Raw genomic sequence first — 15,277 nt, 5'->3', positions numbered from 1 at the left:
CTTGCATGATCACGTACGACTTATCGGCAACAAGACATTCATTCGTTTCATTTTTAGTTGCTAGGCATTGCATGTAGTATTAGTGGACATACGCACGTACAATTACATTCGTACATCCAGCACACGGCATTACATGCATACATAGATCGCAGTCATTCTCTTCCTCCCATTCGCACCCTCCTTCCAACCCTCGATCTTTGCGTCGATCCTTTATTCCAATTTATCTCCAGACCTAAATCGTCGACTCAAGGAAGTATCAATGAACTGAAAGACCGAACGCCCTTGGTCCTATTTCAATCGATTGATCCCATCTCTAACGCCAACTTGGAGCACTATCGCAAGAGCAGAGCAAGCTAGAACTTGCTCCTTCCAATTGCGTCCATCTAGACCCGATTTTCGGCCTAGCCAAGCGCGTCCTTGCCCTTTAGCCCTTTAGCGGCTTCTGGTGAGCTTAGTACTTGTTATCCACGAAGTCATTCGCTTGACTAACGGTTCCTCCTAGCACTCATTCCCCAACCCGACCTTATACTATCACCGTCGCGTTCCTCATTTTGGAACACCGTGGTTTGCCATTTAGCGAGCTCGGTTCTGAAGACGGCGGCACCTACATATTAATATCTCCTCGATTCGACACCACCGGTGCACCTTGGTTCGCATTTTCCGTATCATTAAGGGAAATGGCTTCAATTACCATAGAGAAGGCCACTAAGCCTGGTCAATTGACTGTTACTACCCAACAACTCCGCCCACCTAGCAAAGAGAGGAGCCTGGAAGGAGGTAGGGAGATGCGCCGAGGTTCTAACGTATCGACGCCAAATTCTACTACCGCTTCGAACGGATTCGACACCGACGTAGAAGCAATGATGCCTGTCAAATCCTCTGAACACCTGAACAAGACATCAACCATTGGAACTAGGCGAAAATCAGATTGCCCTGTCTGGCCTGGACAAGAACACTGGCAGCAAAAGGCACAGGCGGCCAAAATCAACAACAGATCTTGCCAGTGCATGGCTCGCCTTAGCCAAAGGAACAGAATCATTGCTAAAATCCTCATTGGTCTACTGATAGTGGGTATTGCCGTTGGTATTGGCTTCGGTATCAGCAAACCTCTCGGCGCGGGCATCTGGCAACCTTCGAACCACTGATTGCCTGAGATCAATATAGAAGCTAAAGACTTCGTATGTTATCAGAAGTACGAGCGTCGTAGCTATGCGACCTTGTTGTACGATGATGATATTAGTTGCCCAAGAGGTCGAGGATTTTATTCGACCCGCCATTATTGTTATTTGAAGCTTATCGGGGCTGAATTACCAGCAACGCCTGCCCGCTGATTCGAATCAGCGTTTGCTTGCTTTTCAATTGTCTATACTCTTCAATACTTTTGTTGATACCCAATTGGACTCCGGTTCATATGCACACTGGTTTTTCGCAATTCAGGCCAGGGGAGAAACGGTACCTCACTAGACTGCGGAATATGGAGGCGTTAGGAGTAACACGTGGAATGTGGACAAGGCATATCACGAAAAGGCGTCTTGTTTTTGGCGAGGTTGATACTTGAACTTAGCATAGTGTTTCGGCCACATTAGGCGTAAGACCGATACCAGACGCTTCGCGGCGTATGAAAATCAACGGATGGCCTGCTCACAAAGGGTCGTCATTGCGAATCATGCGGTTTAGAACATTGTCTTTGATCTCGTTGAGTGATATGTAAGGGTAACATATTTGTTAACTGGATCCATCTGCTAGTTCTGATGTGCAGCCAGTACGAAGTAATACTCATTGACAATACCTTTTTAGAGCTCTCATACTGCTTTAGCATTCTCATTTTCTGAGCTACTTCCAGAGCTAGGAAATGATATTCATATGCCACGTGGAACTTACAGGGACAATAAGTAAATATATTTACATATAACTAACCTCTAGGGCATGAGTACCGCTAGTAATATCTGCGTTAGAAAGGCACCTCCTCGAGCTCTTCAGAAATTCTGCCCATACCTCCCAATACACCTTTCCGATACGGTTTCCTGGTCGGCGTCGCCTTAGCCGCATTCGCCTTTACGCTTACATTCTTCCCCCGGTGGCCGTTAGGCTTTTGCCACATGTTCATGCCCGGCGGTCCACCGAACCGCATTATATTCGGCGTAACGGGCACGATAGACAAGGGTCTCGTGACCATTATCTGGACCCGGTTGCTTTCCGGACGCGAGGAGGATTCCCCGGACCTAGCCCCGCGTCCTTCGGAGGCCGCGATTGCTTCTCGCCACGGCAACACGCGCTGCGAGGGTAGGGCTGCCATCTCGATGTCCCGAGGAGGGGTGCGTGTGTCCCGCCATACGGCATATACGGCTATTGCAATAAATGTTACGGGGAGTAGGCCAAGGAGGATGTCTAATGTATGAAAGTATTTCGTGTCAGCTTTGCAATACTACAATTCTAGAATATTCACCGTTGTTTTTTGATTGAGTCGAAATGATAGGGTCGTCACACTTACTACTGAGCGTTAGCCACTGTATACCTTACGAAAGCGGTTTCGAGACCATTCTAGAAAGGGGGTTCGAAAATAACAACAGGGGATGTTTTCATACGTACCACATGAGCATCCAGTTGCTGTTATTGTTGTTGGGGAGGGGGGGCGTGCCTTTTAGAGCCATTGGGTGTTCTGGCTAGACCTCTGTATAGACTAGCTGTTGGAATAGGATGTGGTGCTAGGAAAAGGGGGGGTGGGGAGCGCGAGGGCGATATAGGGGAGTGTTAGGGAGATGTGGAGGGGAGTCATTAATAATGGCTGTGGTAGTGATGCCGATGTTTATACACAGGTCTACTGCGATGGGGTCAACTCGAAGCTAGCTTGCAGTTAGAAAAAAAGATCAAGTTGGTTGGTTATAACTAGCTTAACCTAGAGAATATGACGAAGACTCGGCAGACTAGACTGTCTTATAAAATTATGCACGAGACTATTTATAATTAGTTGTCTCAAGTCGGAAGAAAGAAATCTTTGTTTGTGGTCTTGAACAATGTTGGAAAAGGCGCTTGTTCGAATACAATAGGCTTTGAGGATTATATATGCTATTGTTTGCTACCTGTAAAATGTATTAGGTCTATATAGGTATCTTTTTAGAGGCTGTAGATTTGGTATTTAGTAGTTGAGATGACGTGTCATCAGGCCTACATCTAGGTTGCCGATACTGATATATCTCGTAGGTCTTCTAGAAGGGACTTGAACGAATAAGTTATGAGTCTTGTTGGTGCTAGGCATGGTACCATATTTCACGAGAACCAACTGGTTAACCGGGTAAGGTCCCTACGTATTGGGTCTAACTATCTATCTAATACATAGCGGCTCTATGGGATCTATAGTTATTCCAGTAGCATCGAAGATGGAGGCCACGAGTCCGGTGCAGTCTCAACTACTATTAACAATGAAAACCGGCAATAGCCCCTTAATAGGCTCTAATGTGGATATCAACTCCTAGGGTCGGTTATGTAAAGTGTCTATCAACACGATAGAGGTATATATATCTAAGCCACCCTCATAGAGCTGTAAACGAGAATTTTCAAAACGTAATATATATAAATTTACTAGACAGTAAGAACAGAAAGAAACATCGTGAAATATCCGCCCATGCAAGGAACTATTATATAGAGTATATATAATATAAACAGCACGTTGGCGAAGAAGAAAAAAACTGGTGTCTGGAAATCATTTTCATCTGATTTTGATCATTTGATGGAGTGAAGAGTTGAATTATTAGTGATACCTATGGTAGCCATTGGGACTAAAGCTGTTCTAGAACCAGAGAAAACTACTTTCAAACCCATGGGTCGTCGCCAGGCTCCAAATGTTCCTATACCGTAGGTAATTTATACCACTCGGCTCCTCCCATAATATAGATATTCAACTTACCAGTAGTTACTCTTGATTGGATTCATCTATTACAATAGCGAATAGCATTACACGGCATTATGACGCCATATCTTATCAAGCCAGCTGGATAGATATCAAGAACAACCCCCGAGTACTCGTTCAGTCCTTGTCGGTACCTCTCGACTATCCTACCAATCCATCCGCCAGTACTCAACAGAGTAAACATGCTCAGCGCATACCACCCAATCCCTGAAGTGTTCAATAACGGCGCGTCTGTCCGTTTCTTTATTACCATACCATTTCTATGGCTAAAGCAAGTGCCCCATCATGACCAGAACAAACACGAAAGCAGGATGAAACACCAGTACGTGAGTGGCAACGTCCGTATCCTCTAATTCTTCCGATGGGATGTCTACATCCAGTTAATCGAGTTTCCCCCAAACACCGTTGCATAACCTCCGAAATTCAGCTGCGGTTGCCCCCCGGCCGGTACCGAAAACATATCGCCCCAGTCGATGGAATTAGCATCGACAAAGCCAAGCATCTGATCCCAAGAAACCTCTGTGCTGGGTTGTTGTGTAGGCGCAGTAGGGCTCATGTTTAGACTCGTCACGGTAGACGCTTCATCAGTGCGTGTATGCCTAGTCTCGTCGGGTGGAAGAAGACTTAGCAGCTTGACTATATAGCCCGGCGTCTCCGGAGCAGATCCCGTTGTATCCCGAAGTATCCTTTCTCGTACGTTCCAGGCTCGTATCGTAAAGATAGCGGACGCCATGTGCGCCTTCATCGAGAGATCGTATAATTCCATGTGGTACTGGTAGAACATTTCGACCACCTGCCATGCCCTTTCTACCAGCTGTCCAGATGTGCGTGTGCTCAGCTGCCCGACCATATATATGAAAACTTCTATCTGAAAATGTGACATCACTGCAGGTATTAGCAAAGTATGAAATTGACGATCATAGTCTATGTCACTTACTAAACCAGAGAAAAAAGCCCTCGGTCTGAGGTATCTGGTACATCCGCAAATTCTGCTCCCCTGCCGTGAGAGACAGCTTAAATAGGTTGTCTTTGGGCGTTAAGATTTCGGTGCCCCATTCCGGCTGACTTCTGAGTGGGCAAACAAGCTCTCGTAGCTTGTCGACCATTATTGACTTCGTCTCGGTCGCTAAGACGTGCACAGGTCCCATTAAGGGATCGCTATACTTGGTGAGGATCTCCGTCAAAGTTCTATCCAGCTCATCGATGCGCCTAGTGGCCCTTTCGACTTTTTCGGGTTCGGGGTTGTCTACCCCCATCTCATTCTGCATGATAACCGTGTGAAGCTCAGGGGTGTCAACCATAGTCGCGGCAAGCTCGCAACATACGAGGCGGAATATCATATCCGTGGGACTGTCTTTGGGTTGGAGGGTGGTCATGGTAGGGTAAAGATCAGAGTCGTTGAGGTTCAAGGGTGTCTTTGTGTCCCAGGAGCGTGGGAGGAGGGAATGACCTAGGCCAGACATAAGCGCGTACATGGCATCAAGCAAAATAATTTGCCACCATATTCGTCGCCGGATCTCAGTCTCGAACGGCGATAGTCCGAGGAATTCTCCATCTCTATGAAGTCCCATTTTTTGCGCGATCCTCACCGTGACGCCATTTAAAATCCATGCCGCATGGCGGTCATAATGACCCGGCAGGGAGAACTGGTGGAAGTGCTGTTAGCTGAGGTCTGATTGAGAGGTGGCGGCACATGTGTATACCAAGTATAGCACTAAGGCTTGTAAGACAACTAGGTCGTAGTTTTTTAGAATGCCGATGCGCATTAAAGCTGAACGGCAACCCTTGGAAAAGCGAGTATAAGCCACATCTTTAGTGTACCCAAACCGCTCTAAGCACTCATCTTCGGTTAGAGCCACGGTCGCCATTAGATATATGGAAAATAGCAGGGCCTCGGCATTCTTAGGTATCTTTGCTCTACTTGCCGCTGCTTCGACGAGCAGTGGCTGGACTGTAGGAACATGGATCACCTTAGTTATTGGGTTGACTCTTTCGATGAAAATCTGCCATAGGCGGAATACGTGAGCTGGTTGGGGATGTAGCTCTTCTAAATCGGTGTTAGAAGTATCTGATAATATGAGTCCTGCATCGAGATCGGAAATTTGCGACTCGGCTGGAGTACATGGATCGTCTACTGTTTCTTCATCCTCGAGTATCTCGCGCATTGCCGAGAGCTAGTGGAAGCGAGAGAAGGAGTTAAACCCAAAATTATCCAAAAAGAGAAATGGTGAACCGAAAACGAGTAGCATATTAGGGAGAAGTGGTGCGGGAGAGGACGAACTCACTTCGCTGTGAATAGTAGCCCATAAGAAACTATCTATAAATTTAACGCCGCCATCGTCGACTATCAGTTTCCCGAGGGGTCTCCAAGACTCATCTTGGCTTGGTGATTCAGTGGACGAGGGAGCTGGTGGTTTGGCGGTGGCATATTCGGACAGCAACTCCTCGCACCGGGCGAGCCTCTGCTGTAAGTCTTGGTTGGGCCTCCGTCTCTTGCGTGCAGGCGCCGGGGTACTTGGAGTACAGGAAACGTTGGCCTGAGCACAATCTGTCAGGACCGAAAAGCTTTGGGGGGATAGACTTCCCCGTCCAAAACTCACCTTGATGCAGTTGGAACAAGGAGTTCTGCGGTCACATTTGATCTTTCTATTTTGGCACAAAACCTACGTAGATATGAAGTGAGGATGGCGACCTTTAAGCGGTTCGGTGGTACAAACAACTCACACAAGCAAGGACCCTGGGTGGCTTTCCCGACGAGTTAGATGCCATGGCTAGGTACCGTCCTCTCTTAGTCCCGCACTTTAGTCCTGCACCCCAAGTCTTCAACTGAGACTTGGTTGGCGCTTATCATTTGAATCTTCACGATAAGTATAGTGGGGTTCACCGTTCAGTATGAAGCTGGCAATGGTGTATATTCCGAATATGTGGAAAGGCTTCGTATGAAAAATGAGGAATGTCTTTATCGATTGCGGCGAGGTGGAGGGAATGCGACACGAATTGAGGCTGCCTAACGCCTTTTACCAGGGGCGGGTCAGACGCCCCGGCGGAATGCTATGATTGCAAGACTACGTCTCTAAAAGGGGGTAGACAATGAGAGGCCTTCGGTTTTCTTGAAAGCCGAATGTATTGTAAATTTATGACTCCGGGGGAAGTCTCTTGATATTTATAAGATAGTTGTATGTTAAGAGGTATGTATGTTAAGATGTAGATGTGTAAGTAAGATGTATGTTTGATGTATATCTTGATTGAGCAGGATAGATTTGTAAGAGGTATGTATTCCGTACTATATTTAAATTATGTAATTAACTTTTAGTATGTTCGTAGCATGCAGTAGGCTGTAGGCCAAGAACTAAGAAAGCGACGGGACTGACTGTTTCCAAACCCGAATTCGAATGATCAAGGCTGAAGATTCTTGTTGATTCCGTAATTCCGTAATTCCGTACCCAGTATGTAGGTACTTATTAATGTAGGTACTTTCCGAAGCAATTGAAGTACCGTAACTAAACTTTTAGGTTCAACCATTAGCATTATTCTTTTCTACATTATTCCATTATTAAGGTTATTTGACCCCGTCTTGCACGTAGATCAAGTCCTAAACCGTACAGTATTCTTTCTGCACTGTGTATCCGCTTGGAGATGACAATGTTCTAAAGTCGTTCTAAGGTCGTATAAGTGCCACACAGCCACACTTGAAGCTACTCTCTACATAGTATCTTATCAGGGGTCAATTGGCCTGGGATCAACCATGACCATCTAGAATCCGAACGTCATAACAGCTCATCCTCAAGATGTGTCATATGTATATAGGATAAAGCCAATTTGGACTCCGGATTAAATGATCGCTCATAAAAATGACCCTAAGCAGACGAGAATACAGCTAACTAAAGTCGCTGGCTTGCAGTTCTTCATCCTCGTACCGCCTCGTGCTCTACACTACATACGCCGGGAGATAAGGCAGATATAGGCAGGCGACTATGTTACTTTGCCTTCTCGTCACTACATGACTCATAACAACCCTTGGCTTGTTGTCCCGAGTTCATATCCATTGGTGCCTGCGAAATTCGTGACAGGAAACAGATCGTTATATCTCTCGACTATGAGGTTATTCCATACCCTCCTACCCATGATCTTACCCCAGCTGGTTGGCGTCAGCATTGGCTAGTCGACCCTTCGCCGGAGATAAACCCCGGGTTACGATATGACTCAACGCCCCTTACTATACGGCACGGCCCGAGTAGGACTTGAGTCGGACTAGGGGGGGGGCTACTCGCAAAGGGATTCGAACCTACTTGCATTGCTTCCCTAAGGCAAATACGCTACTAGGTGCTTTGACCTTGTTCCATGCGGGATATTAGAAATCGGAGGGTGTCGAGACGCTTACGGATATTTTCCTCGGCTTCCCCAAAATGTGTGGCCTAATGTATAAGAGATTAGATCATCACTTGCGGCGAGCTTGAGAAATGAGGCAAGCATCAAATCTCTGTGACATGAGTTGAATGCTCTACTCTTGTATTATCCATGATCCACGAGGACGAATAGAAAAGTGCTAAGAGGCAACATCATTTGAATATACATATCTCATTATCTACATTTCCTAGCCGGCCACATCACAACATGGCTTAATTCATCACTAACTAGTATCAGATCGATTGGTCTTAGTTCATCCCCCTTTTTCTTCACTCGTTTTGCAACGATATATAGGTATACGCTACAGTATTAATAAACGCCGGCCGAACCCGGCGGATATATCTTAGTCTATAAGTCGGGCCCCCGATTTGTGCCTTCTGATCCCCTTTTAGAAGGCCTCGTAAATGCTGATGAATTTGCTGACCGGACGCCGAACTCTTAATCATTCATTCATCCCACCCCTATCCCCCGGTGGTAACCTAAATACCAAAACCTTTTACACATGTCCACAGGACCACAGGTACCACGACGTTATCGTTGCCGCCAGTCAAGACTGCCTCCGTGAGACTGGCGGTGGCGGCACATATCCCCATCTTCTGGGCCGCGGCGCTCCATGTGTCGGAGTTGCCGGTTGTCTGAGGCCATCCGCCGATGAGTAGCCATAGACGGGCAGCGACAAGTCCCGCGAAGACAGCAAACGTAAAAGCTACACTCCCCTCGAGACTCTTACCGCCACCCCACAGCCATTTCCTCTGTCCATAACGTCTTCCGATCAAAGAAGCGGCTGCGTCACCTAGCCCCACGCATACGACACCCGATACCATGCTAATTTCTCTCGTGGGCACCTCCCAACCGTCGAGGCATCCAGACCCAACACGAGGGAGCGAACCCAGCGTCAGCCACAGAGGAATCGCACAACCTATAAGAAGGAATATATGCGAGATAACAACCGGGCCTCGGAGGTCTCGTCCGTCAACGTACGGGGCAAGGAAAAAGGCCAGCGGCTTCGACAGCGGAGGAAGTTGGCTCGCGCGGAGAAGGTCGAGCAGAAGGAAGAGAGCGAGGGCGACGGATAGTGCCAAGGCCGCAAACGTAGGATCTATGTAAGTAGCCGGCAGGAACATGGCGACCATCATAAAATGGAAAACCTTTCGTCGCGTATCTACCTCGTAGATAGGCGATAGCCGAAACACTACTATCAACCCGATTGCGATGACACCCACGAAATACGCGCTCAATAAAAGGCGCGTATTAGCCTGGCCAACATGTAGCTGGCGGAGGTCATCGACCCAACCCATCGAAAGATGCTCAAATTCGTCAGATGGTCTTAAAGGGAGGCATATCCATCGCTCTAAATTCCGACTGACAACTTCCCATCTAAATTGCGGCAGATCTCCGAACAAATAGCCCAGAGCCCATCCTATAGGCTCATGGCCACGAAGTGCGTCATCTGCAATAACGGTCTTAACGCCGACAAAGGGAAGGGGAAGGAATACGGCGCCAATAATGCAGATATAAACATATGCAGCATAAATCCATTTCCTAGTTGTAGCCTGCTTCTGCGTAAGCAAGAAGAAAGCACGGACGGAACGAGAAGCGGTTCGCTTCCTCCGGCCGGACGGGGTATGTGTGTGAGATTTGCGCGGTACATTGTCCGTGCTAGGTAGAGTGTGTCGGCGGAGTGGTATTGATCCAGGCTTTGTATCTATGGTATTGGCCAGGAGCTTTTGACCCATGGTAATAGCAGAAAGTGAGCTTTCTTCGATCCCAGTAGAACCAACGCCATCAAACATGGTTTTCACACGAGTAGGTCCTCCGGCTGCCGTAGATGCCGGGTCGTCGCTATCTTCAGGGCCATCGAACGCTTCGCAGGAACTGCAGGATGAGCTATCTACTGGCGCATGGAACAGATCGTGTCTTACTCTCCTCCATGGCATGATGCTTGAAAAGAAAGAAGATGTCGGCTTGGAAGAGCTAGGCGTTCTCTTAAAGCGCCATTTAGGTACACGAGCCAAAGAGATACTCCATTTGATAGGTTGACCACACAAAACAAGGATATCAAGACCTCCTATCCAGAGCAGTGACTTTAAGATTACCGCCTGTGGTGAAGATGCGAGAAATAGGAGATCGATGAGCGAGATCGACAATAACTGCAGCTCGGCTGTAAGAAGACTGGTTGTAGTTAAAGTACGCAGGATGGAGCAGAGGCTCTGGTGTAACGGGTATAATAGTGTTGCAGTTTCGAGCGAAACATATGCTGGGAACTCAGTTCCTCTAGTATTCGTCTGGATGGCATTGAGCCAGCTAGCTTCTTTTAGGAGTAGGGGTGCGCATGAAAGCGCCCAGTGTAAGGAATCGCATCCTGGACCAACACTGGACAAGGTTGGGAGTAACGTCGGCGGTAAGGAACATATGGCGAGTATTATGCTAGGTAGAATTATGGCCTCGTTATCAACGGCGAGAAGTAGCGAGACAAATATGGTGATGGCCGACGGATATAATAATGGTGCTGGATCAAAAGATGATGGTATAGATATCGGGATTTTCTTTGAGGGCGTCCGGTGCCAGTAAGCCCATACCACAAGTCTCAAGGGATAAAGCAACGCCAGAGCGACTGATATCCCTATCCAGACATAGAGCTCTAGATTTACATTAGTATTTTTCTAATAACCAATTCAGCTATGCAAGAAAAGAAGGAAAAAAGCGCACCTCGATTCCACCTGCGAAGTATAGGTTGAACATGAGCATTTGTGCAAATCACAACACCAAGGAATCCGATGAGCAGCAATTCGGTAGAGCGACGGACAATCTCCTTCCTCCTCCGCGCCCTGTCAGCCGGACTTTGGGGTCTTTTGCCTATGGACTCCTCCTTCTTCATATTATAGGATATTCGTCTCCCTTCTTCCTCGAGGACAGCAGGAGACGGTATCGGGGTCGAAGTACCCGACAGAACTTCATTGCGCCCCCGTAAACCCTTTCGCGACCTTCTCGGCGCCGGTAGGCCTTTGAGGAAGTGTTCATCATCGGCCTCGGTGCCGCTGTCGCTACTTGGTGTAATTTCTCTCGAGACGCTGGAAGAGATAGATTGTGCATTGAGTCGGTCTCTTCCTAAGGTTGCATATGTCAAGCGGTCGGATGGTTCCAGCAGCTCGGAGTGCTGGCGATGGTAAGGATGTGGAGATCGTGAGAGGAGTCTCAAAGCATCTTGTGGAGGCGGGTCGAGGTGCTCAGGCATTATCGAGACCCGGTTAGTTGACAGGCACACCTTAGGCGCGCAACGTGGAGGCAATTCATTCAGTCCCAGCCAGAACTTTTTTGCGTCATGTTCCGGGAATAAGTTATGCGAGGGTATGAGGGCGCAAGTTGATGGTGACAACAATCGTAACAATCGTATCGTGGGGATAAAGTTGTAAAGATCTACGATACGGAGGGGGCTGCTTAACAACTTTCAAAGATCTTTAAAAAAGAGTTCTGACATTGATTGAACCTTGGAAGTACTTACCTAGGTAAGCTATGATGTTCTATTAAACGATTGGCGAGATTGGTGGGTCTTGTCTTTTCTGGCACTTAGTTTACCGTATTCACATGTCTTTTTCTGTTCGCGTCGTAATCAACAAGGTACTTACAATATGCTATTCTCAAGTACCTAAGCATTTATGTACACGTAGTGTAACAGGGTACATGTATTTTAGAAACCTTTTTCTCTCAAGGTTAGGTAATTTAAAGAGTCATTACGTAATTATGTGGCTGGTGGAACCCCTTATAAGTATACCTACCTTAGGTACTTCGTATATCCATCATCTTCATCACGGTAGAGAAGTCATGCAATACTACCGCGAATTTCCTATTGAGATGCTTATAAATACAAGTTATTTATCCTAATTTTAGTAGTCAGAGTATTTAACAGATAACCAAATATCGGGTTGATTAAAGCTCAACTCCATACTGATATATCTTAAGGTTAATTTAGTCCCTGCCCGTCGGTTCCAGCTTGATTCCGAGGTAATAGTGCTGACTTCCAGTATCGATGCTGTTAAACAGACACGGGATCGGACAAGATCCAGAGATATATGCATAAAATCACGCATGCCTAGCGATTATGAACTACGGAATGCGGTCCTCGATATTATCCAGTCAGAGCGGCCTTCCGTAGCCTGTTTTATTTCCATTATGTTTGTATAAGGAGTTAAGTATATCATACTGCCTATGTAGCTCGCTGGCGCTTGAGCACATAGGATTTACAGACATATCTTCAAGAAATATGATTAGTTGAAAAAAACCTTACGGCTCCTCATAATAACCTCACTTCACAATGTGATTGGATATATCACTATACTAAATCAACTGTGTAACATGTTGGCACTTGAGGGCATAAAGTTTTAAATATAATGCCCTAGACACTCACATATATATTGCCCGTCCCGACAATGAGCTACTCATAACTCATAATCATCAGAGCTTACTGTTCAAGGTTTTTATCCCTTCGATATGTTCCTCTAATCAGGAAAGCATTGGTAAGATATCAAGATGGCCATCTCGGAAGCAGTAGCTTCTACTAGCCCGCCTCTCGGCGTCGGTGAATATATCATATTTGCGCTAAGCATCTCTCTTCTAGTAAGTTGTATATAGTTCACATAAAGACACTAGTTGCTAATATTTGAATAGCCCATCCTATATTACGCCTGCCTCACCGTATACAATATCTACTTCCACCCCCTGTCCAAATGCCATGGCCCCCTGATAGCCTCAGCAACCCCGTGGTAGCTTGCCCTCTATTATGCAAGAGGCGTCACACATACTACCCTCCCCAATGGAAGGAATTATATGGCCACAAGCCTCCAGGCCATCTCGAACTTACAAAGGATAAGAAATATCACTCGGTCCTAGAGGGTGAGCCTGTGATCATCAATCTCAATCGTTATTACCATGGATATGTCCGCAAGCTACTCGCACATGGCTTCTCTGACAAAATGTTGAGGGAGCAGGAACTAGTTATCTAACAATGTGTTGCTTTGTTATTATAGAAGCTACAAGAAGTCGGTAAAGGAGGTGAGAGGTTGCTATCGATATTCAATCGTGGTATAACGTAAGTTACAAGCTGTTCTAACATCGTGGTAACATTCGAAGCTAAACTACCGAAGTTCATAACGTTCGACTTGATCGGGTTTCTTAGTAAGTTACACGGGGTTTCTATTAGTATCATGTCGCCATCAGACCTCGCCTATAGCTTTTGGGGGGTCCTTCGATTGCCTAGCCAACTCACGGATTCACAAATGGATCGAAGTCTTCTTCAGCTTCGCCAAGTTCATAGCTTTCTACCAAGCAATTGCCCGGTTTCGTCAGTTTAATAAGTCGGGAAAGATGACTCGCGGGCAACTCACGGGCAATGCGAGTATACTCATTAGTGCTGGAAGCGAGACGACGGCGATCTTATTAACAGGTGAGATCAGATGACTTGAGACTTGAAGGAAGATGCATATCTCTAACAATATTCACATTAGGCCTCACTTATCTACTCACAAAGAACCCCCGGGTGCACGAGAAACTGAAGAATGAGATCCGGGGGACTTTCCAAAGCCCTAACGAGATCACGGTGACACGCGTCAACCAATGCAGGTATCTCCTTGCGTGCATGGAAGCCGCCCTACGGGTCTACCCTCCGCCCCCCCAACCCCATCAGCGGATTGTGCCACCTGAAGGTGCTATCATCAATGGCGAGCACCCCCGAGGGCGTGGCCGTTGGTATTCCCATATACGCCGCTTCCAGAAGTCCTCGGAACTGGCTACGGCCTATGGGTGGGTAGCTCTATTATATGCGAGCCACTAATGTAAAGACTCGCTGCTTCATACTGCTGAGAAATTAATAAACTGTATGAAGAACTGTTGCTCGTCTAAATCTAATTGACTGTTTTGAATCCTTGTAAGGCCTTGACTTGTTGATATAAGTAGTGTATGTACTGTAGCACGCTCGCATAAGCATTGATTATTGCTAATATAAAATCTCACCCTACTACCGTATAAATATCTAATCCATGGCATTAACCTTGGTTAGATCGACATTTCCCCACGCATGAACAATGCTGTTTCCCCACTGCTTGCTCGTTATGTGCCGATATTATTAAATATCCATCTGGAGTAATTACTATAGGTATTAGGTACTCTTAGCTATTCGGATTATACTCAACTAATGTCTCTCGGACCTGCCATACATAGGCACGGCTCCGAAACTCTTTCCAACCGTAAGAGCGCGGTTATCCGGACCTCCGGGTAATCCCGAAACGCGGATCTATATTACGGAAGTTGTACTGTATATTCCTTGGTCGGAGGAAACAGGTAGGTTAGCCTTTTAATATTGCAAATATTAATTATTGTTGTTGTTGACGAACGGTCGGTGGCATACTACGTGTTTATAGTTGTAGTCTAATTGCATAGCCGTAGTTTACATGAGATGTTAATGAGGTATCGTCAAGTTATGTAATTACTATATAAATCATTATCTACTACACTACGTGCGGCAACACTGTGCCAAGCGTTCAGCCCTGTAGCCGCTGATATCTAACCGCATAAGGTCTGACTTGGCGAAGTGGCGGCTAACCTGTATGTATCAAAGGTAAGACATGATGAGATTTAGTTTGAGACATTTCAGCCAAATGTCACGTTTTAGGACAGACCGGACGAATAAGATCATGGTAGAGGAGAGGCAAACTGATAAGTTAAAACCAATCTTGTCAAAGTTAGCAAATCAGTGAATACATTATGGCTGACTTTAAGACAAGTTGAAGTTTACCTAAGGTACGTACTACTGGCTACTGTGCCGGACGTGTACATGTTTATTCCGTGATTGGCCAGGATCAGGGGTTATATCTTACCAGGGTGCTATATATAGCGGCGGCATAACAGGTACCTATGTAATAGGTAAAATTCCATTCGCTCTCTTTGTTCTGAAACAGCAGTCTCCTTCTC

At 46.4% G+C, this 15,277-nt stretch overlaps 6 protein-coding genes across 6 annotated transcripts; 3 read left to right on the top strand and 3 right to left on the bottom strand.

Moving 5' to 3' along the window:
• Positions 1-474: 474 nt before the first annotated feature.
• On the top strand, positions 475-1,400 carry F4817DRAFT_109465 (uncharacterized protein). Its single transcript, XM_049297459.1, has one exon. It carries the CDS (start codon positions 678-680, stop codon positions 1,143-1,145), a length of 468 nt encoding a protein of 155 aa, XP_049158916.1. The 5' UTR covers positions 475-677; the 3' UTR covers positions 1,146-1,400.
• Positions 1,401-1,951: 551 nt separating this feature from the next.
• F4817DRAFT_365345 (uncharacterized protein) lies at positions 1,952-2,651 on the bottom strand (the record flags this gene model as incomplete). Its single annotated transcript, XM_049306856.1, has 3 exons — positions 1,952-2,388; positions 2,447-2,490; positions 2,590-2,651. The coding sequence occupies 3 exons, from the start codon at positions 2,649-2,651 to the stop codon at positions 1,952-1,954; spliced, it is 543 nt and encodes a 180-aa protein (XP_049158915.1).
• A 1,077-nt stretch (positions 2,652-3,728) lies between these two features.
• On the bottom strand, positions 3,729-7,315 carry F4817DRAFT_337738 (fungal-specific transcription factor domain-containing protein). Its single transcript, XM_049303336.1, has 6 exons — positions 6,632-7,315; positions 6,508-6,570; positions 6,193-6,444; positions 5,611-6,081; positions 4,845-5,553; positions 3,729-4,792 (listed from the first exon to the last, which is right to left on the bottom strand). The coding sequence occupies exons 1-6, from the start codon at positions 6,674-6,676 to the stop codon at positions 4,278-4,280; spliced, it is 2,055 nt and encodes a 684-aa protein (XP_049158914.1). The 5' UTR covers positions 6,677-7,315; the 3' UTR covers positions 3,729-4,277.
• A 1,138-nt stretch (positions 7,316-8,453) lies between these two features.
• On the bottom strand, positions 8,454-11,973 carry F4817DRAFT_337734 (uncharacterized protein). The gene is made up of 4 exons (XM_049303335.1): positions 11,941-11,973; positions 11,817-11,869; positions 11,024-11,731; positions 8,454-10,955 (listed from the first exon to the last, which is right to left on the bottom strand). Exons 3-4 carry the CDS (start codon positions 11,547-11,549, stop codon positions 8,794-8,796), a joined length of 2,688 nt encoding a protein of 895 aa, XP_049158913.1. The 5' UTR covers positions 11,550-11,731; positions 11,817-11,869; positions 11,941-11,973; the 3' UTR covers positions 8,454-8,793.
• An 868-nt stretch (positions 11,974-12,841) lies between these two features.
• F4817DRAFT_315962 (uncharacterized protein) lies at positions 12,842-13,314 on the top strand (the record flags this gene model as incomplete). Its single annotated transcript, XM_049300603.1, has 2 exons — positions 12,842-12,890; positions 12,980-13,314. The coding sequence occupies 2 exons, from the start codon at positions 12,842-12,844 to the stop codon at positions 13,312-13,314; spliced, it is 384 nt and encodes a 127-aa protein (XP_049158912.1).
• On the top strand, positions 13,036-14,758 carry F4817DRAFT_337731 (cytochrome P450). Its single transcript, XM_049303334.1, has 3 exons — positions 13,036-13,400; positions 13,456-13,754; positions 13,816-14,758. The coding sequence occupies exons 2-3, from the start codon at positions 13,676-13,678 to the stop codon at positions 14,139-14,141; spliced, it is 405 nt and encodes a 134-aa protein (XP_049158911.1). The 5' UTR covers positions 13,036-13,400; positions 13,456-13,675; the 3' UTR covers positions 14,142-14,758.
• Positions 14,759-15,277: the final 519 nt, after the last annotated feature.

This window comes from Daldinia loculata, assembly GCF_022478755.1.
Source record: "Daldinia loculata strain CBS 113971 unplaced genomic scaffold F4817scaffold_25, whole genome shotgun sequence".
In the NCBI taxonomy this organism is placed as follows: Eukaryota; Fungi; Ascomycota; class Sordariomycetes; order Xylariales; family Hypoxylaceae; genus Daldinia; species Daldinia loculata.
The sequence above is the reverse complement of the archived record's forward strand: the minus strand, read 5'-3'. Positions and strand labels throughout refer to the sequence as shown.

Coding starts and splice junctions, on each gene's coding strand:
- F4817DRAFT_337734 (XM_049303335.1), bottom strand. CDS start 11,549: ATGCCTGAGCACCTCGACCCGCCTCCACAAGATGCTTTGAGACTCCTC. Junction 10,956..11,023: donor ACTTCGCAGGTGGAATCGAG/GTGCGCTTTTTT, acceptor ATGTAAATCTAG/AGCTCTATGTCTGGATAGGG.
- F4817DRAFT_109465 (XM_049297459.1), top strand. CDS start 678: ATGGCTTCAATTACCATAGAGAAGGCCACTAAGCCTGGTCAATTGACT.
- F4817DRAFT_337731 (XM_049303334.1), top strand. CDS start 13,676: ATGACTCGCGGGCAACTCACGGGCAATGCGAGTATACTCATTAGTGCT. Junction 13,755..13,815: donor GACGGCGATCTTATTAACAG/GTGAGATCAGAT, acceptor TATTCACATTAG/GCCTCACTTATCTACTCACA.
- F4817DRAFT_337738 (XM_049303336.1), bottom strand. CDS start 6,676: ATGGCATCTAACTCGTCGGGAAAGCCACCCAGGGTCCTTGCTTGT. Junction 6,571..6,631: donor CACCCAGGGTCCTTGCTTGT/GTGAGTTGTTTG, acceptor ATATCTACGTAG/GTTTTGTGCCAAAATAGAAA. Junction 4,793..4,844: donor GGGCTTTTTTCTCTGGTTTA/GTAAGTGACATA, acceptor TAATACCTGCAG/TGATGTCACATTTTCAGATA.